Source organism: Pelodiscus sinensis, chromosome 11 (assembly GCF_049634645.1).
Source record: "Pelodiscus sinensis isolate JC-2024 chromosome 11, ASM4963464v1, whole genome shotgun sequence".
Classification (NCBI taxonomy): domain Eukaryota; kingdom Metazoa; phylum Chordata; order Testudines; family Trionychidae; genus Pelodiscus; species Pelodiscus sinensis.
In genome coordinates this window covers 36,320,633-36,345,542 of record NC_134721.1, presented here as the reverse complement: position 1 = coordinate 36,345,542, position 24,910 = coordinate 36,320,633, and the positions used below count along the sequence as shown (strand labels likewise).

At 47.9% G+C, this 24,910-nt stretch overlaps 1 protein-coding gene across 6 annotated transcripts in view; it reads right to left on the bottom strand.

Annotated features, from left to right (window-relative positions):
• Positions 1–28: 28 nt before the first annotated feature.
• TOP6BL (TOP6B like initiator of meiotic double strand breaks) overlaps positions 29–24,910 on the bottom strand; it is a 76,414-nt gene continuing 51,532 nt past the window's right edge. Inside the window, exons 11-16 of one of the 6 annotated variants that reach the window (XM_075939264.1) lie at positions 24,675–24,796; positions 23,929–24,039; positions 20,044–20,142; positions 2,920–3,037; positions 1,700–1,915; positions 29–159 (exon numbers count right to left, since the gene is read on the bottom strand). In XM_075939264.1, the coding sequence (XP_075795379.1) occupies positions 155–159; positions 1,700–1,915; positions 2,920–3,037; positions 20,044–20,142; positions 23,929–24,039; positions 24,675–24,796 (671 nt within the window). In that variant the 3' untranslated portion in view covers positions 29–154. Of the gene's footprint in view, positions 1,916–2,919; positions 3,038–20,043; positions 20,143–23,928; positions 24,040–24,674; positions 24,797–24,910 lie in introns of all 6 variants that reach the window. The other 5 variants (XM_075939263.1, XM_075939267.1, XM_075939266.1 and 2 more) reach the window with 5 other exon arrangements.

The following is a 24,910-nucleotide window of genomic DNA, read 5'->3' as shown; positions in this document are numbered from 1 at the left end:
CATCCAACAGTAAAGAACAAGAACCCCATTGAATGGATGTTCTTTATTTGTCTTTGCATGGGGAGCACAGTTAATCTCATACCCTTGGCTAGGGCTGGCTCCATTTCAGGACGTCCATTCAGAAAGATTGGAAATTTCCTGCAGCCACAACTGGTCACTCTGCAGGACAAATACAAACAGGCATTGGTCTGTGATTGGACAGGAGCAGAGAATTATCCCCCTGGCAAGGGAGTTACAGTAGCATCTGGAGGCCATGTCCCACCACCCCAGATACTGCTCACACATTCAGGCCAAATTCTTCCAAAGCAAGGAGTGACATCAGGTGCCTCATGTTTTAAGCATCCAACTAGTTTTGCTGTAAGGACCCTGATTTCCGGACACTGCCATCACTCTCAAATTCAGGCCCCTTTCATGTTGGGCTTCTAAAATCCTGGGACCACTAATAACAGGTATCTTTTGTAAACAGAAGTCTCCAATCCAAAGAACTTCTGGTGTTTCCCTTGTGCCAAACAGGGCCCTTTTGGCCAAGATACTAAGTACATGTGATTCCCACAGATGTCAGTGGGTTCCTGCCCTCCCCACTCTTGCCATTAGACACCACTCCCTTCTCAGAGCTGGGACTAGAACCCAGAGTCCTATATCCCACCTCACACACTGCTTTAACCCACTAGACCCTACCCCTCCACTCCCCTCTTAGAGCTCCAGATTCTCAGCCCACCTTGCTCTTATCTGAAAACCAGACCTAGACTTTTGCATAATCCAGGATTTTTGAAAAGAAATCCCAATAGCCATGTTTCCGCATTAGTCCTGATAGATAATCCTTAGCCCTTCTCTCTAAGCCTCTCAAAATGCTTTATACTAGGGATGTAACAGTGTAGTTGATTAACCGATTAACCAATAAGCAAAAGCTTATAGTTTAATGCCATAGACTAAACACATTTCCCCTCTGCCACTTGCCTATAAATTTTTCAGCAGGCTGCCCAGCTTGCACTGGGTTCAGGACCTACTCCCATTGTATCTCTGCATTTAAAGTGTATTAGGAGCCAGATGGGCAGGCAGCCTGGCTCAGTTCCAGCTTGTGTCGGGTCTGGGAGCTTAGACATCCACCCCCCTGGACAGGAGCAGCAGCACAGGGTGGCAGGCAGCCAGTTTGCGAGGGGTTCCCCTCACAGACCAGCTCCTGCCTGACACCCCGGACTGCTGCCTCTGATAGAGACACAGCAGTGTGGAATGGCAAGGGGCTCCTCAGGAGTGAGGCTGGAGTGACTAGCTGCCAACCCCACCCCCAGGGACTATAGAATAGTTGACTAACCAATAAGAATTCATGAAGTTAATCGACTATTCAATTAACCAATATTTAACATCCCTACTTTATACATATTAATACCTGTGGCCACAGCTCCCTAGATAGCTAGGTCTGTGTTATCTCCATTTTGCAGACAGGGAAGGTGAGGTAGAGAAGGAAGGCCCTGTAGAACACAGCACTGATTTATTCTGAAGGCTATGCTCCTTCTTTCAGGACACACCTCTCCTCCTTACTGGAGAACATGGCCCTTGGGTGCCATCATGTTTGGTTCTTCCCTTTTGCTCAAGCCCAGTTTTATTTCCGGAGAGTGTCTTCCCTGACCAACCTGCCACATATTCTCATTGCTCCTGCCTTCGCTCAGTGATACAGCAGTATAGCCCTCCTTTCTTTCACCTAGGAACATGCTGGCATCTGCTCCATCCTTGGGACACCACAGGCAAGAACACAGCTGGCTGCCAAAGTCTGTCATGAGATTATCTGTTCCTTCCTGTGAACCACCTGGTGGCTCTTGCTCTGGAGCCCCACTTGCATTGTTCTCCATGTTTGCTGTCTTCCTCCTCTTAGTTTCACTCATTTCTTCCCACAAGTCAGCTTTGCCCAGCAGAAAAGCTGTAAACATCAAATGAACACGATGCTCTCATGTGAACTGGCTTACATTGTTCTGTTGCTGGAAAATGCTACATTGAAACCAAGCTTTATGCAATTGGGACTGCTTTCCCAGGCTCAGCAAAGGCCTCATATAATCCTAGGGGCTTGTGAATCTGGTAAACACAGACTGAGCAGAGCCAGCAGCTGGAAGCTGAATAAATTAACACTAGGAATAAGAGGAAAATGTTTAATGAGGAGAGAGATTCCCTATCAAGGCTGGTTGGGATTCTATATTGCTTAATGGCTTTACATCCAGATCAGATATTTCTCGGAATGACTCATCCTCGCTCCACCAGGTCTCGTCTGTTTGATACAGAGGATTATGCCAGATGGTCTGAATGGTCCCTAGCCATGAAATCTATGGACGAATGGTGGGCAAAATCCACTGGAGTGTGTGTGAATGCAGACAAGAGAAGACCATTCAAACATCTCCAATGTAGGTGTAATGGAAATAGTAATTGCACAAGGAAATGATCTTGGAGTCATTGTGGGACTGCTCAGTGGAGAAAGGAGAGTGAAGGGGTTAGAGAAAGGAATAAGAAATTGAAGGGTGTTAAGGATAGAGATAGACCAGCCAAGGGAGCAGGGCACAAGACTCTTGAGCTTTTGCATGACATTGGGGAAATCCCTTCCTCTCTCAGTGCCTCTGTTTCCTTTCCCATCCTGTGTCTATTCTGATTGTCTCACTGTGGGTCTATGCAGTGCTCTGTGAGGTGAATCTGAATCTGTGCAGAGTCTTGCACAGGAGGAGCCCTAAATGTTAGTCATGCAAAGAATAACAGACAAAATGTAGTTGTTCTGTGAATCGCTAGCCTATCTATCTACTCTGCTAGTACAAAGGTGGCTGTATCCAAGTCCCAGTGAGGTCATCAGAAAGAGGAGTTGTGGAATCTCTGGGTGGCTATAATCTGGAGGAGCTTTGTGTGTGTGCAGGGGCTATATGTATCCTCTGTACATTTTCTTACCTGGCTCTGAATCGACAGAACTGATGCTGTCTGATACCTCTTCCTGTGATGGTTTCTGGCCAGCTGTTGGTAAGTCACATGCAGCAAGCTGTGCTGGGTTGGCATCTTCAGGTACCTGCTGTTGAAAGTTACCTTCAGAAGTTTGATGAGCAGGAGACAGTTCTATCAATCTGGCTACATTGGAGAACTGATTAGGGGAGGCTGAACTGATGCAAAAGTGCAGTATGTCCCCAGCAGCCATGCAGAGCTGACTGCACTACTCCCACAGCCAAGCATAGTGCTCCAGGTCTGGCAGTACAGTTGCATTTAGGGTAGCTATCCCACAGCTTTATATGATTGGGTAGTGATTAATGAGTGTGTCTGGACATCCAACTGGTGGCTCGACATATCTCTGTGATTGGTACTTTATTCAAAAAGTATGGATGTCATTGGATGAGCTCTGATCCCCATCAGGGGTTCTTTTTTGTTGTTGTTGATAGCATAGCTGGATGCAGTTGGAGATGCATTTTAAAAGTCTTTGTTTTGATATTGCAGATCCCTTTGTGAAGATGAACAATCTCAGTGATTTTCAGAATGGTTACATTTTACCTAGATATATTTTCTTCCACTACTCTTTTATACCTTTCTGGCCTGAGTCTGTCACACCAGGTAGAATGCTAATGTGGGTCTAACATCTAGAGCAGTTGGTCTCAAACTTTTTGGCCCGTGGCTCACCTGGCTCAATCCAGACCTCAGTGGAGCACTTTATCTTGTGTATCATGTGTACTGAAGAGATGTTTCATCTGATAAGGAAGGCATCCCCTAGGAATTGTGTTCCCAGTCCTGCTCATAAGCAAAATCACTGATGAGAGAGTGATCAGTGCATCAGATCTAGTCAATGGTAATGAAGCTTTTGCCTCTATGGTGTCTAGGTATGCTCCAATGAAGTCCAATTATTGTACAGGGTTTAGACCAGATTTCAGTTTGCTAATTTCTAACCTTAACATGGGAAAGAAGGTGATAGTCTTCTGGGTAATATTTATGGTTTCTGCTTGAGTAGGTCCTTTCAGTATGCAGTCATCTATAGGTAGGGGAAGATCAATATTTCCTGTTTACGCAAATGTGCCACTATTACTGGGGTTTTGGTAAAAACTCTTGGGCCATCAAAAGTCTGAAGGGTAGCACTATGTACTGTAGGTGGTCTTTTCCTATTGTGACTCATAGGAACTGTCTGTATGCAGGATGGATGTTTAAGAAAGCTCTTTCTCTGTCTCAGTGGGTCCCGTACTTTTGGGCAGATTGCTCACCTCAAAGGCACACGGCAGCCCTCAATTTAGACACTTTTCCCAATGGCACAAACTTGCCATTTATTTAGCCACCCTCATCATTGGCCTGCATAGGGGAAAGAGAAGGAACCAATCTTAATAATCTCTACTTCCCCTCCAAGTAGACTGAGGACAGGCCAGACTCCTTTCCAAAACAGTCCTTCTCCACTTGGCTGTATACAGATTAGCCCTAAAATACAACCGGATTTGCTCCAGTCTCACAGACAGAGACAAACACTTACAGGATCTATATAGAGCATTCTTAAAACTGAAATACCCACACGGAGAAGTGAAAAAACAGATCGACAGAGCCAAAAAAGTTCCCAGACATGAACTACTTCAAGACAGACCCAAAAGAGAAAACAACAGAATTCCACTTGCCATCACCTACAGTCCACAACTTAAACCCCTCCAACGCATTATCAACAATCTACAATCTATCCTGGAAAATAACCCTCACTCTCAGAGGCCTTGGAGGAAAGGCCAATTCTCACTTACAGACAATCCCCTAACCTCAAACAAATTCTTTCCAGTAACCACACAACACCTCCATTATAATTATTCAGAAACCCACTCCTGCAATCAGTCCTGGTGCCGACTCTGCCCACACATCTACACAAGTGATTTCATCACTGGACCCAACCATATCAGCCACCAAATCAGAGGCTCATTTAACTGCACATCCACTAATGTGATCTATGCCATCAAATGCCACCATTGCCCCACTGTAATGTATATTGGCCAAACTGGACAGTCTCTACAGGAAAGAATTAATGAACACAAATCAGATATCCGAAAAGGTAATACACAAAAACCTGTTGGAGAACACTTTAATCTTCCTGGACATTCATTAATGGATCTCCAAATTGCTGTTTTGTTTCAGACCAATTCCATAAGCCAAATACACAGAGAAGGGTTGGAACTTAACTTCATTCACAAGTTTAATTCTTATGCAAATGGTATGAACTGGAATATCGGATGGCTTGGACATTATCTTCCATATCTTAATGACTTAACCAACCAACCAATGAAGGTGCTAATGGTTCTTGATGTCTGTGTAGAATCTAGTATTGGTCATCTTTCTTTCCAAGTGCCAACTAATGGTTCTTATCAGCCTCTTGTAACTATTTAATCTTTAAGGTGCTACTAGACTATTTGTTGTTTTTTAAGTTTTTCCTGGTGCAGACTAACTTGTCTATCCCTCTGAAGCGTATCTATTCACTGTCTCTTTTTTTCTTCCTCCCCTACATTTTTTCCTCCCCCATCCCTTCCCTTATTTATTCTTGGATCTGGATTTCCAACACTCCTGTCATCTGAAGAAGTGGGTTGTGCCCATGAAATCTCATGATACCATCTACATGATTTGTTAGTCTTTAAGGTGCTACTAGACTATTTGTTGTTTTTAAGGGTCTTTTTTGGTAGGATAGGGAGAAGCAGTGGATGTGGTATATCTAGACTTTAGTAAAGCATTTGATATGGTCTCGCATGACCTTCTTATCAATAAACTAGGGAAATACAACCTTGATGAGGCTACTATAAGTTGGATGCATAACTGGCTGGATAACCATTCTCAGAGAGTAGTTATGAATGGTTCACACTCACACTGGAAGGCCATAATAATTGGGGCTCCACAGGGTTCTGTTCAATATCTTCATCAATGATTTAGATATTGGCATAGAGAGAACACTTATTAAGTTTGCAGATGATACCAAGCTGGAAGGGGCTGCAAGTCCTTTGGAGTATAGAGTCATAATTCAAAATGATCTGGACAAAATGGAGAAATGGTCTGAGGTAAACAGGATGAAGTTTAATAAGGACAAATGCAAAGTACTCCACTTAGGAATCATAGAATCCTAGAATACTAGGACTGGAAGGGACCTCGAAAGGTCATCGAGTCCAGTCCACTGCCCTCATGGCAGGACCAAATACTGTCTAGACCATCCCTGATAGACATTTATCTAACCTACTCTTAAATAGCTCCACAGATGGAGATTCCACAACCTCCCTGGGCAATTTATTCCAGTGTTTGACTACCCTGACAGTTAGGAACTTTTTCCTAATGTCCAACCTAAACCTCCATTGCTGCAGTTTAAGCCCATTGCTTCTTGTTCTATCCCCAGAAGCCAAGATGAACAAGTTTTCTCCCTTTTCCTTATGATACCCTTTTAGATATCTGAAAACTGCTATCATGTCCTCCCTCAATCTTCTCTTTTCTAAACTAAACAAACCCAATTCCTTCAATCTTCCCTCATAGGTCATGTTCTCTAGACCTTTAATCATTCTCTTTGCTCTTCTCAGGACCCTCTCCAATTTCTCCACATCTTTCTTGAAATGCAGTGCCCAGAACTGAACACAATACTCCAATTGAGGCCTAACCAGAGCAGAGTAGAGTGGAAGAAAGACTTCTCGTGTCTTGCTCACAACACACCTGTTAATGCGTCCCAGAATCATGTTTGCTTTCTTTGCAGCAGCATCACACTGCTGACTCATATTCAATTTGTGGTCCACTATAACCCCTAGATCCCTTTCTGCCGTACTCCTTCCCAGACAGTCGCTTCCCATTCTGTATGTATGAAACTGATTGTTCCTTCCTAAGTGGAGCACTTTGCATTTGTCTTTATTAAACTTCATCCTATTTACCTCAGACCATTTCTCCAATTTGCCAAGGTCATTTTGAATTATGACCCTATCTTCCAGATTAGTCACAACCCCTCCCAGCTTGGTATCATCTGCAAACTTCATAAGCATACTTTCTATACCAATATCTAAATCATTGATGAAGATATTAAATGGACCCGGTCCCAAAACAGACCACTGTGGACCCCACTTGTTATACCTTTCCAGCAGGATTGTGAACCATTAATAACTACTCTCGAGTACGGTTATCCAGCCAGTTATGCACCCACGTTATTATAGTAGCCCCATCTTAGTTGTATTTACCTAGTTTATTGATACGAATATCATGTGAGACCGTATCAAACGCCTTACTAAAGTCTAAGTATACCACATCCACTGCTTCTCCCTTATCCACAAGACTCATTATCCTATTAAAGAAAGCTATCAGACTAGTTTGACATGATTTATTCTTTACAAATCCATGCTGGCTGTTCCCTATCACCTTGCCACTTTCCAAGTGTTTACAGATGGTTTCCTTAATAACTTCCTCCATTATCTTCCCTGGCACAGAAGTTAAACTAACTGGTCTGTAGTTTCCTGTGTTGTTCTTATTTCCCTTTTTATAGATGGGCACTATATTTGCCCTTTTCCAGTCCTCTGGAATCTCCCCTGTCTCCCATGATTTTCCAAAGATGATAGCTAGAGGCTCAGACACCTCCTCTATCAGCTCCTTGAGTATTCTAGGATGCATTTCATCAGGACCTGGTGACTCATAGGCATCTAACTTTTCGAGGTGATTTTTAACTTGTTCTTTTTTTATTTTACCTTCTAAAACTACCCCCTTCCCACTAGCATTCATTATGTTAGGCATTCCTACAGACTTCTCAGTGAAGACCGAAAAAAGAAGTTACTCACCCTGTGAAGTAACGATTGTTCTTCGAGATGTGCCCCGTGGGTGCTCCACTCTAGATGTCGGGTCCCGTCCCGGCGCCGTGGCTCGGAGACTTTTCATAGCCGTGCCCCGCCGGCTCGCGCATGTGTGGTTCAGCAGGGTAGCGTTCGCGCCTTTGATCAGCCGCGCGCGAGCCGGCAACCGTCAGTTCCTCTCACCCGCTCATCTGAAAGACAAATTAAGAGAGAAAAACTCCGGAGCGGGGAGGACGGGCGGGTCGTGGAGCACCCACGGGGCACATCTCGAAGAACAATCGTTACTTCACAGGGTGAGTAACTTCTTTTTCTTCTTCGAGTGGCCCCGTGGGTGCTCCACTCTAAGTGACTCCGGAGCAGTACACGGAACAGAATCAGGACGCTACGGAATCAAGACTACCAGCACGGTGTAGAACTGCCGTAGCCACAGAAACATCTGAAGCAAACTGATCGACTATAGCGTAGTGCTTCATAAAAGTCACATTAGACGACCATGTTGCCGCTCTGCAAATGTCACGAAAGGACACTCCACTGAGGAAGGCTGTAGTAGTAGCAACTGCCCTAGTTGAATGAGCTTTTGGAAGAGAAGGGAGAGGCTTCCCCCGTAATGAATGGCACATGGATATACATGAAACTATTAGTTTCGAGATACGCTGAGAACTTAGTGGTTGCCCTTTTGACTGACGTGCTAATGATAGTAGTAAACGGTCTGTTTTCCTAAAATCCCGTGTTCTGTCAATGTAAAACGCTAAGGATCTCCTCACATCCAGCGTATGCAGCTGTGCCGCTTGTGATGAGGAGTGGGGTTTCGGGAAGAAACATGGTAAAACCACCGGCTCATTTATGTGGAAGTCAGAGGAAACCTTTGGAATAAACGCTGGATGGGCTCTCAGTGTCACCGATTCCTTCGAAAAGACTGTATAGGGCGGTGAGGCCATAAAAGCTGCTATCTCACTCACCTTGCGAGCCGACGTAATGGCTAGGAGGAATACTAGTTTGACAGTAAGTAGGTGCAATGACACTGTAGCTAGGGGCTCGAAAGGGGGACGAGTCAGAGTTTGAAGGACTAAATCCAAATTCCATAAGGGAGGAGGAGGCCTTCGCGGGGGGTGAAGGTTCGAGAGCCCCTTCAGAAATCTTTTTGTAGTAGGGTGCGCGAACAACGAAAAATCGCCATCCCTGTGGTGGAAGGCATTAATTGCTGCCAAGTGCACTCGTAGAGATGCAAGAGCCAGGCCCTTGTCATGTAACTGCAGGAGGTATTCTAATATACAGGGTAGGGTTGCAAAACGAGAGTCCACATTGTTGTCCGTACACCATGCTTGGAACTTCGACCACTTAGCCGCATAAGCGGTTCGTATGGACTCCTTTCGACTGTGCATCAACACCTCCTTGACTCGCCGAGAACATGATTGTTTGAAGTCGGTGAACCAGCAAGCATCCATGCGGTGAGGTGTAGAACTTCGGGTCTCGGGTGCCTGAGGGCTCCGTTGTCCTGGGTCAACAGATTCGGAAGAGGAGGCAGAGCATATGGTGCTCTCACTGACATCTGGTGGAGCATTGAGAACCAGGGCTGACGAGCCCATGACGGTGCTAGAAGGATCACCCGGGCTTCGTCCATGTTGATCTTTTCCAGAACCCTGGGAATTAACACTACCGGGGGAAAGGCGTATAGTAGCGATGTGCCCCAGTGGAGAAGAAAGGCATCTCCCAGGGAGTGGCGTCCTATTCTGGCTCTCGAGCAATAAGCGGGACATTTCGAATTGAGTTCTGTCGCGAACAAATCTATTGTTGGAAATCCCCATCGATCGAAGATACGAGTCAGTATGTCTGTACGTACCTCCCATTCGTGGTCGTGAGGAAAACGTCTGCTGAGAGAGTCTGCTATTAAATTGTCGATGCCTGGAAGGTAGGATGCTGTGAGAACGGTGTTGTTGGCGATACACCAATTCCATAGACGAGTGCTCTCTGCGCAAAGAGAACGGGATCGGGCACCCCCTTGTTTGTTGATTTAAAACATAGTCGCCATATTGTCCGTTAAAATCCTGGTCGTTGTATTCTGAATGTGGGCTTGGAAATGTTTGCAAGCATGTCGTATCGCTCTTAATTCGAGCACATTGATATGCAGTAGCATCTCTTGTGTCGACCAACGTCCCTGAACCGTAAGGTTGCTCATGTGAGCTCCCCAACCTGTAAGGGAGGCATCTGTAGTGATTTGTGTTGAGGGTTGTGGTCGATGAAATGGAACGCCCGTGAGAAGATTGGCCGGGTTGATCCACCACTGGAGGGAATCCCGGACATACCGTGGCACCACTACTGGCCTGTGGACAGGGTGCTTTGACGGAATGTAAACCGTGGCTAACCAATGCTGGAGGCAATGAAAACGTAACCTTGCGTTGCGCACTACAATGATTGCGGCGGCCATGTGTCCCAACAGCTGCAGACAAACACGTGTGGGAATTGTTGGAGCATGCACCACAGTGTGTACCAGCTCTTTGATTGCCGTAAAACGTTCTAGTGGTAAGTATGCTCGCACTGCAGTTGAATCGAGTCACGCACCTATGAACATCAGGCTCTGGGAGGGAACTAACGATGACTTCTTTGAGTTTATGAGGAGGCCCAGAGCTGCAAATTCGTTGGATACTGTCCGGACCATGTGACATGTTTCCATATACGTTGCACCCCTGAGGAGACAATTGTCTAAGTAAGGAAATATTGTCACCCCCAGTCTGCGTAAATGGGCCGCGACCACTGCTAATGTCTTGGTGAAAACTCTCAGAGCACATGCTAGACCAAATGGTAGGACGCTGTACTGATAATGCTCGCTCCCCAACTGGAAACGAAGAAAACGTCTGTGCGCCACGTGAATCTCTACGTGGAAGTAGGCGTCCTGCAAATCGAGGACTGCAAACCAATCCTTTTTGTTCAACGACGGAATGATGATTGATAAGGTTACCATCTTGAAACGGAGCCTTCGAAGGTACCGGTTCAGCTTTCGAAGGTCTAGAATGGGTCTCCAACCTCCCGACTTCTTTGGGGTGAGAAAATATCAGGAGTAAAACCCCCTTCCCCAGAACTGTTTGGGGACGCCCTCTATTGCTCCGATGGCGAGCAAGCGTTGAACTTCCTGCTTCAACAGTTTCTTGTGAGAGGGGTCCCTGAAAAGGGACGGGGGAGGGGGAGTGGTAGGGGGAATAGAGAGAAAAGGGATGGAGAGGCCGGACCAAACTACTTCTAGTACCCATCTGTCCGTGGTGATTGCAGACCACCGGTGATAGAAAGAACGTAGGCGATGGTGAAAAAGATGATGTTTTTCCGTGTTGATTAAAGGTAGTTGGCTTGCGTCCTCGACAATGAAGTCAAATTTGCTGCTTAGTTGATGACTGATTAGCTGGACGATTCTGCTGTGGCCGCTTGCGTTGAGGGCGCTGTTTAGGGCGCTGGTTGTCGAAGGGACGTGTCTGCTGTCTAGCAAAATTGAAATCATATCTCCGTTGATAAGGGAAATAACGTCTGCGTTTGAAGGAGGGAGTGTACATCCCAAGCGTACGTAGAGTTGTACGGGAATCTTTCCCCGAATGGAGAACCTCATCAGTATTTGCCGCAAAGAGTTTTAGTTTGTCAAACGGCAGATCCTCGACCTTATTTTGCAACTCCTTTGGATCCCCTGCCGATGAAAGCCAAGATGATCGCCTCCTGGCTATACCTGTAGCAGCGGCTCGAGCTGCTGTGTCAGCCACATCCATGGCAATCTGTAGTGCAGTACTACATGATGCGTATCCTTCTTGAACTATTGCTTTCAGGAGTGGCTTTTTGCTGTCTGGCAGATGGTGTAACAGCTCTGTTAACTTCGAGTAATTATCGAAATTCGATAGATGGGCTGAGTAGTTTGCAATTCGTAACAACAGCGTGGCTGAGGAGTAGACTTTCCTGCCAAAAATATCTAATTTTTTATTCTCCCTGTCTGGAAGGGTATTTCTGTATTGTGGCGCCTTATTCCTACGTTGAGCTGCGTCTACTACCAACGAATTAGGTTGGGGATGATTGAATAAAAAGTCCAAGCCTTTCGCTGGAACAAAATACTTCTTGTCAGCCTTCTTACTCGTAGGGGTAACCGATGTTGGGGTTTGCCATATCTCATCCGCCACTTCCATTATTGCATCATCGATTGGTAATGCGATCTTTGCACGTTGTTGTGGACGAAGGTTTTTCAAGAGGCGGTGTTTCTTAACTGGAACATCCTCCAGCTGTATTTCCTGCGTGCCCGCCACTCGTTTGAAGAGATCCTGAAAGTGTTTCAGATCATCCAGCGGAGAGATGTCAATTGGGCATATCGCCTAATCCGGGGAAGACGAGGAACAGTCTGCTGGAGGAGTCCCCGGCTTAGGGTCCTCTGTTTCAGACAACTGTCCCTCTTCGGGTTCAGACTGGTCCAGCTGGATCGTTGGACTTTTAGCTGGAGAAGGCGAATGTAATGGCTGTGATTGGTGAGGTAAGTATTTCGCTGTTGGTGATTGGCGGACGCAGGAAGATCCTCTGCGTGATGATGGAGTATAGTCACGTTGGGGACGATCGTAATATGATCTATGATAGCGGTCATAATAGGGCTCGGAGCGCGACGGGGAGGAGTGCCGAGAGGAGCGTGCACTATCATGATGGATATAGTAGACGCGGTATGGAGAACGTCTAACAGACCCGTACCTCGAAAAACGGGAGGGTGAATGGGATCGTGAACGGGACCGATGTGTGTCTAAATACACTGCATCCCTGTAGTCATGGCGGCTGCGCCCAATTCGTGAAGGAGATACGTAAATACGATAGCAATCATGAATTCCCGATGAAACAGCTGGAGAAAGGGATCTGTCCCTATAATGAGTCTTGGATAGTGACTTTCTAGGTGTAGAAGCCCCATCCATCCCCAGACGCATGGGGGAGCCAGGCACCGAATGAAAGTGAAGCGGTGCTGGAGAAGTCAGCTGTTGTGGTACGTCCGGTGCCGTGGTTAACAACGGTGCCGGCCCTGAAGCATCAGCCGGTTCTGGCTCAGGCGGTGCTGGAGGGGGCGGTGCCGACGCTGGGGCAGGCAGGATAGGCACCGATGCATCAGGCGCCGCTGAAGCCGGTGCGGAGAGGCTGGTCAGTTGCGGTCCTGGCGTGTTTGTCATTTTCAGGGAGCGCGCTGCTGAAGCCGGTGCAGACCTGTCGGCCAGCTGCGCTGCCGCTCCCGATGTCGGCGCTGAAGCCAATCTCCCTCTGGGCAGCGGGGGTTCTCCCCTATCAGCCCCAGCAGGGTTACCAGATCTCCGGGGGGTCTCCTTGGAAGCTCCTGCCGACGCTGTGGCTGCCGCAGGGAGAGAACGCGTCGGGGATGGCTTTGTTGACTTGGAGAGAGCCGACCCCGGAGAAGCCGCTCTCCTCTTATGCCCCGAGGCTTTTGTGGCTGCAGGAGGGATCGGATCAGGCTGCAGAGCCTTGTCAAACATTAACATCCTGACTTTCATCTCCCGCTCCCTTCGGGCTCTTGAAGTTAATTTTCTACAATGAGTGCACTTGTCAGGGACATGAGTTTCCCCCAGGTACCTGATACAAGTGTCATGGCCGTCAGCAGTTGGCATGGCTTCACGGCACTTTAAACATTTTTTGAACCCAGTTGAGCCAGGCATTGCCACCAAAAGTAAGGGATGCCTGTGTAATCCCCCGGGTAGTCAATTTCACCAGCACTGTGAGGCGGCTTTCGCCGAAGTCTTGAGAGAGAAGTTTCTTCTTCTTTTTCTTTTTTTTTTTTTTTTACAGAGAGAACAAGAAAAGGAACACAACTAACACTAACCTTAACTGACTCTAACTATTTACAGTGGAGAACTATCTAAAGAAACCATCAGTGAAGAGAAATCAGGGAGCTCCGACCGCGACCTGAGGCGGTTGAGAGGAACTGACGGTTGCCGGCTCGCGCGCGGCTGATCAAAGGCGCGAACGCTACCCTGCTGAACCACGCATGCGCGAGCCGGCGGGGCACGGCTATGAAAAGTCTCCGAGCCGCGGCGCCGGGACGGGACCCGACACCTAGAGTGGAGCACCCACGGGGCCACTCGAAGAAGAACAAAGAAGTCATTGAGCATCTCTGCCATTTCCAAGTTTCCTGTTACTGTTTCTCCTTCCCCACTGACCAGTGGGCCTACCCTCTCCTTGGTCTTCCTCTTGCTTCTAATGTATTTATAAAAAGTATTCTTGTTTCCCTTTATTCCCGTAGCTAGTTTGAGCTCATTCTGCACCTTTGCCTTTCTAATCTTGCCCCTGCATTCCTGTGCTGTTTGCCTATATTCATCCTTTGTAATTTGTCCTACTTTCCATTTTTTATATGACTCCTTTTTTATTTTTAGATCATGCAAGATCTCATGGTTAAGCCAAGGTGGTCTTTTGCCATATTCTCTATCTTTCTGACACATCGGAATAGCTTGCTTTTGGGCCCTTAACAATGTCCCTTTGAAACACTGCCAACTCTCCTCAGTTGTTTTTCCCCTCAGTCTCAGTTTTCATGGGACCTTACCTATCAGTTCTCTGAGCTTACCAAAATCCGCCTTCCTGAAATCCATTGTTTCTATTTTGCTGTTCTCCCTTCTACCCTTCCTTAGAATTGTGAACTCTATGATTTCATGATCACTTTCACCCAAGCTGCCTTCCACTTGCAAATTCTCAACCAGTTCTTTCCTATTTGTTAGGATCAAATCTAGAACAGCTTCCCCCCGGTAGCTTTTTCAACCTTCTGAAATAAAAAGTTGTCTCCAATGCAGTCCAAGAACTTACTGGATAGTCTGTGCCCCAGAACAATCAGTTTCACACATAGGCTATGTCTAGACTGCAGGCTTCTTTCGAAAGAGCCTCTTTCGAAAGCATCTTTTGAAAGAGCCTCTTTCGAAAGATTGCGTCTAGACTGCAGGCGGATCTTTCGAAAGAGAAATCCGCTTTTTCGAAAGAGAGCACCCAGCGAGTCTGGATGCTCTCTTTCGAAGACGGCCTCTTTACATTGAAGAACGCCTTCTTTCAAAAGAGGAACTTTCGAAAGAAGGCGTTCTTCCTCGTGAAATGAGGTTTACCGCCATCGAAAGAAAAGCCGCGTTCTTTCGAAATAATTTTGAAAGAACGCGGCTTGAGTCTGGACGCAGGGGAAGTTTTTTCGGGAAAAGGCTACTTTTCCCGAAAAAACCCCTGAGTCTGGACACGGCCATACAGATTGGGAAACAACTGTCTAAGAAGGAATACTAAGAAAGAGATCTAGGTGTCATAGTGGACCACAAGCTAAATATGAGTCAGCAGTGTGACTGTTGCAAAAAAACCCAAAGATTATTCTGCGATGCATTAACAGGAATGTTGTGAGCAAGACACGAGAAGTCATTCTTCTGCTCTACTCTGCATTGATTAGGCCCCAGTTGGAGTATTGTGTCCAATTCTGGGCACCACATTTCAAGAAAGACATGGAGAAATTGGAGAAGATCCAGAGTAAAGCAACAAAAATGATTAGAGGTCTAGAAAACATGACCTATGAGGGAAGATGGAAAAAATTGATTGGATTTGTTTAGTTTAGAAAAGAGAAGACTGAGAGGAGACATAATAGAAGTTTTCAAGTATGTAAAAGGATGTTACAAGGAGGAGGAAGAAAAATTCTTCTCCTTGGTCTCTGATAAAACAAGAAGAAATGGGCTTAAACTGCAGTAAGGGAGTTTAGGTTGGACATTAGGAGACACTTCCTACTTGTCAGGGTGGTTAAGCACTGGAATAAATTGCCTAGGGAGATGGTGGAATCTTCATCGCTGTAGATATTTAAAAGCAGGTTGGATAGACATCTCTCAGGGATGATCTATAGTGCTTGAGGGCATGAGGGCAGGAGACTGGACTTGATGACTTCTCAAGGTCCTTTCCAGTTCTAGTAGCCTATGAGTCTATGAAATAAGGAGTTGGGGGAACTTGGGCTCACCCTCTAGTCTGGGTTCCCGCCCAGGGACACTGGATAGCAGCTGTCTGTAATGTTTCCTGAATCAGCTGCATGACAGCTATTATTCCTTGGGCCACTTCCCCATAGCTCCTCCCTAGCACCTTCTTTTCACTTACTGCAGGACCTTCCTCCTGATACCTTTTTTTTACTATTCTATGCTTAGGAAGAAAGTGGCTCTTTTCCTCCATTTTGTAGAAGAAATAACACTAGCTCTGTCTACCAAAGATGTTCCCAGAGAGTCCCTTGTCAAGGGATGTCCAGGATCTGAAGTGGGCATTCAAGATTTCTCTAGTAAGATGAATTTGAGTTGGAGACCATTGTCTCTTCTCACTCAAGCTTTGAGGTTGCTACAGTAAGTGTACTTTTATGGAATGTGAAACTTACCTAAACAGTGAATGCATTATGAATACCCATCCAAAATAGGCATTGTGTCCTTGCATGAAGTGCATGTCTTAAAACCTGGGAAGCAAGGCATATTATTTAATAGTAGAACTCCCTCTAGTAGGGCTGCTTATTTGGCTAAATGAAAATATTTTCAATTAGGTTTCTAGCCAGGGAATTCAACTAAATGCAATGCCTTTCTGGAGTGCCAGTTACACCTTCAGTTCTCTGGTCTGTCTCTCAGTTAATTGGTGGTCCACTTGGGGATGATTTTGCATTTTCTCCTCCAGTCGAAGGGAAATCAGTTTTCTCAGACACCATGGTAATGAGACTTTTGAAAGGTGTCATTCTTCCCTTTCCCCCAGTGAAGGAAGGGATTCCATTGTGGGACCTTATCACTGTGCTGGGTGTCCTCATGGATCCTCTGTCTGAGCCCTTTGCATCTTGGTCTCTGCCTTTCCCATGCCAAAAGATCATTTCTTGGGCAAGGAGAGTTAGTGATCTGCAAGCCCTAATGGCAGAACCACCATATACTCAGTTTTGCAAAGACAAGGTGGTCATGAGAACACATCCTAAGCTTTTATCTGAAGTGGCAGCAAAGTTTCATCTTAACCAGACAATCTACTTATCTGTGTTTTTCCTGATCCATGCAAGAATGCAGACAAACAGCATCCTCATTCCTTGGACGTGAGATAATGCATGGCATTTTGTTTGGAAAGAATTGATCCATTTTTTCCTCACCTTGACTTTTGTTTCCTATGTGGCTCCAAAGAAGGGTCAGGTAGTTTCTGCAGAAGCCATTTCTAGCTGGATAACATCCTGCATTACAATGGCATGTAGGACAGCTTGGATTTCACCTCCACAGAAGCTGTGAGCATATTTGCCAAGTGCCCAAACTATATTAACCAAATTCCTCAATGATGGTTTCGATATTGGACATTTTCAGGGCAGCTTCTTGGTCTGCCTCACATTCTTTTACTATTGTGCTATTAGTGTTGCATCTAGATCAGATGCAAGTTTGGGGAAGGCAAGTGTTGCAGTCATCTATAAGTAGACTCTGCCCCCTAACTTGGCTTCTGAGTCCCCTGAGTGAAATACACATTTGCACACAATCAAAGAAGAGTGGTTACCTACTTGGACTGTGACAGTTGTTCTTCAACATGTGGGCACAAAGATATCTTCCACAAACCACTCTATGTCCTCTACACTGGAGTGTTAACATTTCATGCTCAGTGTGAAGGAACTGATTGGGGTTGGAGCCCTTGAACAGCCTGGGGAAGGGTTAACGGGCCAGAAGCATGAGCACTTCATCTACAGTTACTGCTAGGACAAGATTTCTGGCTTCCGTGTGCACACACACCTGAGTGAAGTACAAGTCTGCACCCATAGCTTGCAAAACTCCAATTACAATACAAGAGAGTAGCTGTTTTTCCCCCAGCAGCAGGTGATAGCAGGATGAAGATTTTTTAGACAATCTTTCTATTAAGTGGCCACCGTTCTTGTCTGTCTGTCATAGGATTTTCAACTTGCTGCTCCTGCATACGCACCCAACGCAACCCAGCTGCTGCACATGTGCCAACGCGGCAGCCCTCACCAGCTCCTGCAGGCGTACTTTGCCACCTGGCTTCATGCCACATGGCTCCCAGCCCCCTCACCAGCTCCGCACCACATGGCTCCACTCCCAGGGAGGCGCTGATGCTGTGGCCGACACAGCAGGCCGCTCCCAGCAGCTCCTGCAAGCATGCTCTGTCACCTGGCTCTGTGCCGCACTGCGCAGCTCCTGGACACCCCCAGCAGGCTGCCCCTGCCAGCTCCTGCAGGTGGCATGCCCAGCCCCCCCCCGGCAGGCTGCCCCCACCAGTTTTTGCAGGCAGCCTGCATTGCTCTGTGCCACGCAGCTACCCCCACCCCTGGCAGACTGCTCCTGCTAGCTCCTGCAGGCGGCCCACGCAGCCCTCTGGCAGGCCACCCCCACCAGTTCCTTCAGGTGGCCTGCCTGGCTCTGTGCTGTGCCACATGGCTCCCAGCCCCTCTGGTCGGCTGTCCCCGCCATCCCCTGCAGGCAGCCTCTGCTGCCTGCATCTGTGCTACGCCTCTTGCTGCTGGTAGGGTTGCCAGGAGTCTGGTATTGGTCTAGACCAGTGGTCCCCAACGTGGTGCCTGCGGGCGCCATGGCGCCCACCGGGGCATTTGTGTGCGCCCGCCGACAACCTGGGCCGGCCCCGCCCCTGGCGCGCGGCGCACTGGAGGCGCCGGTCCCAGGCGCGCGACATGCACCGGCGCCTGGTGCGCGGCGCTCTGGCGGCCCCAGCCTCGGGGCACATACGGGCATGCGGTGCCGGTGCCGGCCCCAGGCGTGCGGCTCGGGTGGCAGTGCCAGCCCCGGGCCCACGGCACAAGGCGCTCGGGCGGCCCCGGCCCTGGGGCACATGCCGGCACCGGGTGCAAGGGCATCCCCGCCCCTGGCATGTCCCAGGACGCGCGGCCCCGCCCCGGGCGCCTGGCACATGCATGGCCCCACCCCCCGAGCGCCTGGCACATGAGTGGCCCCGCCCCTGGCGCGTGAGTGGCCCCGCCCCCGGCGTGTGAGTGGCCCCGCGCCCGGGAGCCTCTATAGGTTGGGGACCACTGGTCTAGACAGTCCGGTATTTGCGGCCTCTGTCCAGTAAAAAAAAACAGACAATACTGGACATGTAAAATGTCCGGTATTTTCTGTTTTTCTCAGATGGAAGGCCACTTGGGACATTCTCCCCCACTCCTCCTGCCTCATCTGGCGGGGGAGGAGAGAGAGGTGAGTGTGGGATTTTTAAGGCACAGTGCTTCTTTCTTTTGTGCCTTTTTTTCTTGCTCTACAAATTTGGTCCCCTGTTTTTTGTAGTTATTGTTTTTTCTCAACCAATTTTTTCCCTGCCATGTTTGGTATTTTTTTCTAAAGAATCTGGCAACCCTAGCTGCCGGCCTACTACCCCCGCCAGCCTGACCACGGAAGCCATCACGGGCCTCTTGCCGCCAGCCCCTCCCCCACCGGCCTGACCATAGGAGCTGTCATAGACCTCTTGCCTCCACCCCCACCTTCCATCACCCCCCGCCAGCCTGACCACAGGAGACATCATAGGCCTCTTGCCGCCGCCCCTCCTCCGGCCTGACTGGGGGAGCCATCACAAGTAAGCCTCAGCTCGTGGAGGGGGGGGAACTGGTTTCGCGGCGCTGTAGGTAAGAGCACACCACAAGCAGACCTCCGTCCTGCCATAGGCATCACACTAGATTTACGACCAAAAAGACAAAAATTAAAATTTTTTTTTTTTTAAAAAGACCATCTTTCTAAAAGCGCTCCAAAAGACTAAAGAAAAGAACAAAGTGCACCAAAAAGTCAAAAATAAAGTTTTAAGCTAGCAATGTAGGAGAAAGATTGGATGGCTAAGTGGGATTCAAGGTAGTCACTGTTAGCCATCCAATCTTTCTCCTACATTGCTAGCTTAAACTTTATTTTTGACTTTTTGATGCACTTTTAGAAAGATTGTCTTTTTTTAAAAAAGTATGTATTTTTAAAATTCTAATTAAGGATTGAAGGGTGTTGAAAACCAGACTGTACGAAGCCCTGGGACATAATGTCCAGGGAGTAATCCTACAGTGGGCCCCAGAGAAGAATAGGGCAGATGGGATCTGATGTTGGGTGTCTTGATCTCTGGTGGAACAATCCACAGGGAACAGTCTGTAGGGGATTTCAGCCGCATGGGACTCAATAGCAGCTTTACATCTGTAGTATCTTTCATGATCCAACACTAACTAGTGTTTATATATCATGATAAGTATGGGATTGGTGGATGAGTAGGTATGTACTGTGACAGATAGACGCAGATCAGTATACAGGCGCCTCAAAGAGGGAGCCAGAAGATGAAACTGACTTACTTTTGTGATATTGCATGTACCACTGGGCATCAGTCGCTTCTGAGTGACATTTTCAAAGGCTGTTTGAATGGCTGCCATTAGCTCTGAAGTATCTGCAACCTGCACACATTAATAGAATCCAGTCATCTGGGGAAAGCTGCTTGGGATTCTTGAGAGCTCTCCTTTGAAAAGTTCTCATGATTCTACGGTTTGCCAGAGACATTAAGCTATGTCTGCCCTTACAAGCACTATTATAGCACTTCATCTAGTGATGATGCTTTCATCCCTCTGCTGAGGGGGAGCAGAATTCTTGGGAGAGCAATGGAGCCTCAAGAGTTGCCTCCAAATCTAGAGAACACAGTAGACAGCAAATTCTCTGCCACCTGGCACATCTCTCCAAAAACCATGGCATCACAACACTAACATCACAGCATTTCTTCAAATACTAAAAACTTGCTCAGAGGTAATAAAAAATACTTGTAGACTGTGAGGAGTCCTGTGGCACCTTAGAGACTAAGGGTACGTCTACACTACAGCGCTAGTTCGAACTAACTTAGTTCGAATTAGTTAATTCGAACTAAGCTAGTTCGAACTAACGCATCTAGAACTAAAAACTAGTTCGAACTAGCGTTTTGCTAGTTCGAACTAGTAAGTCCACATTGAGTGGACTCTGAACAGGGCTTAAGGATGGCCGGAAGCAGTGCCGGCAGGGCATAAAAGGAGGACTTAGAGCGTGGAGATACTGTCTCAGGCTAGCCGAGGGCTGCGCTTAAAGGGTCCCGACCCCCACCCCGGACACACAGTTCTAAGGGGTGCCCCGGTAGCAAAGAAGTTCTGGCTTGGAGTGCCCTGAGTGCCCACACTGGGCACATCACACCACTCGGCCATCAGCCCGGCTGCACTTGCCGCAGGCTGCCATCTGGGGAGAGGGAGTAATTGGGGGGCTGCAGGAGAGCTTCCACCCCCAGAAGCCCGCAGAGCCAGCCCAGTCCTCCCCATCGGGGGCTCGTACCCCATTCCTCCCTCACCTCCTTCCACTTGCCCTTCCCTAGCCCCCCTTCTTATTGATGTACAAAATAAAGATAACGTTTCTTCCAACATTGACTCTGTCTTTATTGAACAAAACTGGGGGAGACTGGGAAAAGGAGGTGGGAGAGGGGAAGAGAAAGGCTGGGAGAGGGGAGGGCAACTAACATGATCAGGGGTTGGGAACAGGTCCCATATGAAGAGAGGCTACAGAGACTGGGACTGTTCAGCTTAGAAAAGAGGAGACGGAGGGGGGACAGGATAGAGGTCTCTAAAAGCAGGGGTTGGGTGGAGAGGGTGCATTCAGAAAAGTTCTTCCTGAGTTCCCATAAAGAAGGACTAGAGGACACCAAAGGAAAGGAATGGGTAGCAGGCTTGAAACTAGTAAGAGAAAGTTGTTGTTCTTGACAAAGCAAATAGTTAACCTGTGGAACTCCTTGCTGCAGGAGGCTGTGAAGGCTAGAACTAGAACAGAGTTGAAAGGGAAGTGAGATAAAGTGATGGAGGTTGGGTCCATGGAGTCCTATTAGCCAGAGGGTAGGAGTGGTATCCCTGCCCAAAGTTTGTGGAAGGCTGGAGAGGGATGGCACGAGACAAATGGCTTGGTCATTGTCTTCGGTCCATCCCCTCCAGGGTCCCTAGGGTTGGCCGCTGTTGGCAGACAGGCTACTGGGCTAGATGGACCTTTGGTCTGACCCAGTACGGCCATTGTAAGCTCAGGGCTCAGTGTCGGGGGTCTCAGTGGACCCCCTTGATTTTCATGCACACCTGGTCCTGGGTGGCCAGGCTGGCAGCTCTCCTGCCCTAGACGGCCACTTTCCTGTGCCTAGTGCGGAGATCGTGGACGAGGTCCACGATGTCCGCACTAGCCCAGGAAGGTGCCCGCCTCTTGCGGTCCAGGGCAAGCTCCTGGGAGCCGCCAGCCTGGTCCCGGCAAGAGGGGGTGGGCTGGGGGGCATCGGGTGGGTGGCTCTGTGCCGTGCCAGGTGCAGGGTCTGCTAGCTGGATGCTGGCAGGCTTGCACCTGGCACGGGCACCGTAGCCAGCCCGTGCCCCTTTAAGGGGTCCGGGGCCGGGAGGGGGGCATAGAGTTTCCCTGGTGTTGGCCAGAGTGGCCACCAGGGAAACCTGGGGAGGGCTAGCCTCCCACTAGTTCGAACTAAAGGGCTACACAGCCCTTAGTTCGAACTAGCTAGTTCGAACTAGGCGTTAGTCCTCGTAAAATGAGGTTTACCTAGTTCGAACTAAGCGCTCCGCTAGTTCGATTCAAATTCGAACTAGCGGAGCGCTAGTGTAGCGCATAGGAAAGTTAGTTCGAACTAACGTCCGTTAGTTCGAACTAACTTTCTAGTGTAGACATACCCTAACAGATTTATTAGGGCGTAAGATTTCTTCCAAGTAAAGCTTACATCCTAATAAATCTGTTAGGGTATGTCTACAATAGTTCGGTAACTCGAGTTAGGTAGGCAAATCAGGGAACCGGAGTTGCAAATGAAGCCCGGGATTTAAATATCCTGGGCTTTATTTGCATGTTCCCGTCTGGCCGCCATTTTTAAATCCCCCTTACTCTGAACGAACTGCCCGCGGCTACACGTGGATGTTTAAAGTTAATCTCTGAGACTTTGAAAGACTGTGTGATAACGCTATCTGGGGACTCCTCTCATGACATTATTATTAGGGCCCTAGAAAAGTCATGGTCCATTTTGGTCAATTTCAGTCATAGGATTTTTTTAAACTGTAAATTTAATTATTTCAACTATTTAAATCTGAAACTTCATAGTGTTAGAATTGTAGGGATTCTAACCCAAAAAATAGTTGTGGGGCAGTTGCAATATTATTGTGTGTGTATGTGTATGTGAGGGGTTGCAGTACTGCAACCCTTACTTCTGTGCTGCTGCTGGTAACAGCTCTGTCTAAGCAGTCAAATAGTGGTGGCTGCTGCCCAGAACCCCAGATCTGAAGGCAGAGCTGCCCCAGCAGCAGCGCAGAAGTAAGGATGGCACGGTATGGTATTGCCACTCTTACTTCTGAGCTGCTGCTTGTAGAACTGGGTCCTCAGTCAGCAGCTCCCACTCTCGGGCTGCACAGCTCTGAAGGCAGCAGCACCAAAGTAAAGTTGGCATGGTAAGGAAGTGCTACACTTACTTCTGACTTCTGCACTGCTGCTGGTAGAGACAACTGCCTTGACAACTGCTACTCTCTGGCTCCACAGCTCTGAAGATAGCACAGAAGGAAGGGTGGCAATATTGTGACCCTTCCCCAAATAAACTTGTCACCCTCCTGCAACTCCCTTTTGGCTTACAACCCTCAATTTAAGAAATGCTGGTCTGTACAGTATAGGATAAAAGCACACAAAAGACCAGATTTCATGGGGAAGAGATCAAATTTCACAGTCTGTGATGCTTTTTTCATGACCATGAATTTTATAGGGCCCTAAATAGTAATATTATAGTTGTCCCTGAAGGCTACCACTTCCATTAACATCTAATGGGGATTGGAAAGACCCAACTGAAATCAGGATATCATTATGCCAGATGCAACACAGACTCTGACTAAGACTGGGGCTCCTGTCCTGCCAGGAGCTGCCCTGACCCCAGGTAAGACTGGGGCCCCCTTTATGTCAGGCACTGCATAGACACATAATGAGAGAAAGTGCCTTTCTTGAAGTGCTCACAATCTAAACAGACAAAAGGTTGGAAGGGCAGCCAAGGAGGGAGGAAGGGACTTGCTCAAGATCACCCAGCAAGTCAGTGGCTGAGCCATAAGAGTCCAGTAGCCCTGAATTTCAGTTGAGTCAGGGTAGCTGATCACTGGATCATGCTGCCCCTCATCAAGAATTATAACAGCATCTGAAAAAAAGTCACCACATACAATAGTTACCTGCAGACTCTGCAGACATTCCCTTCTGAATTGGCTGTTAGTGCTGCTGGACACCACGTTGGAAATGGCACCTAGTATGACGGGCAGGGACAGCTTCAACCTCTGCTGGTTCTGGGGAGGGCCAAGGGAATTTTACTGCATATTTCCATTCCCATCAACACTCCTCCATCTGGCCATCAAGGGACGGGGCAGAAAACCAAGGTGAATTCTGTGGTGGTGAGGAAGCTAAGGGGGGCAGAATGGGATGGTCTTACTGGAATTTGCTCAGCTCCTAAGGGGATCAGCCTGACATCTAGGAAAACCCTGCCATCTAGTGGGTTCAGGTCTCTTTTACATGGTGTCATCTACAGCATTCCCCTGCCCAGCCCTAGAGAACTGGGATTGGGACTAATCCCAAAAGGACAGCACCTCTTACTGAGTGCAACAGCTCTCACTGACTCAGGAGGAGCGGCTCCTGAGTCACCCACCCCACTTCTTGTGGAACCTGAAGTTTTGTGCAGACATTTAAATCCCACGCTGCTGTGTTGGCAAAATCTCCTGGGAGCACAGTTCACAGGAGTCTGGCTGCAGGATATGTGGTGAAGCTAGTAATAAAACAATGAGAATATAAAGAGCAGGAAGAGCCAAACTCACAACAGCAGGCTTGGAGAGGACTGAGAGGGGAGCCCTGATAGACGAGCTTACCCTGCAGTCTCAAATCCCTGGATTCTGTGCTGCCTAATACACATACCAGAACGAACTCCTACCTTTCTTCTCTTGCAGTGCTCTTCTAGTACTGTATCAATGACAGCCTGGGCTCCACGCTTCACTGCCTGCTGGCTGCACAGGAGAATCTGATCCAGATGGGATGCAATCATGCGCCGTGCCCCTGAGTCACAACAGATCAGGGTTCGTTTCTATTTGATTTGTTTCACTTAGGGAAGAGTCATTTTTATGCAATGATGATCCAAGGAGCCAAAAACTATGTCAAATTCCAAAGGTA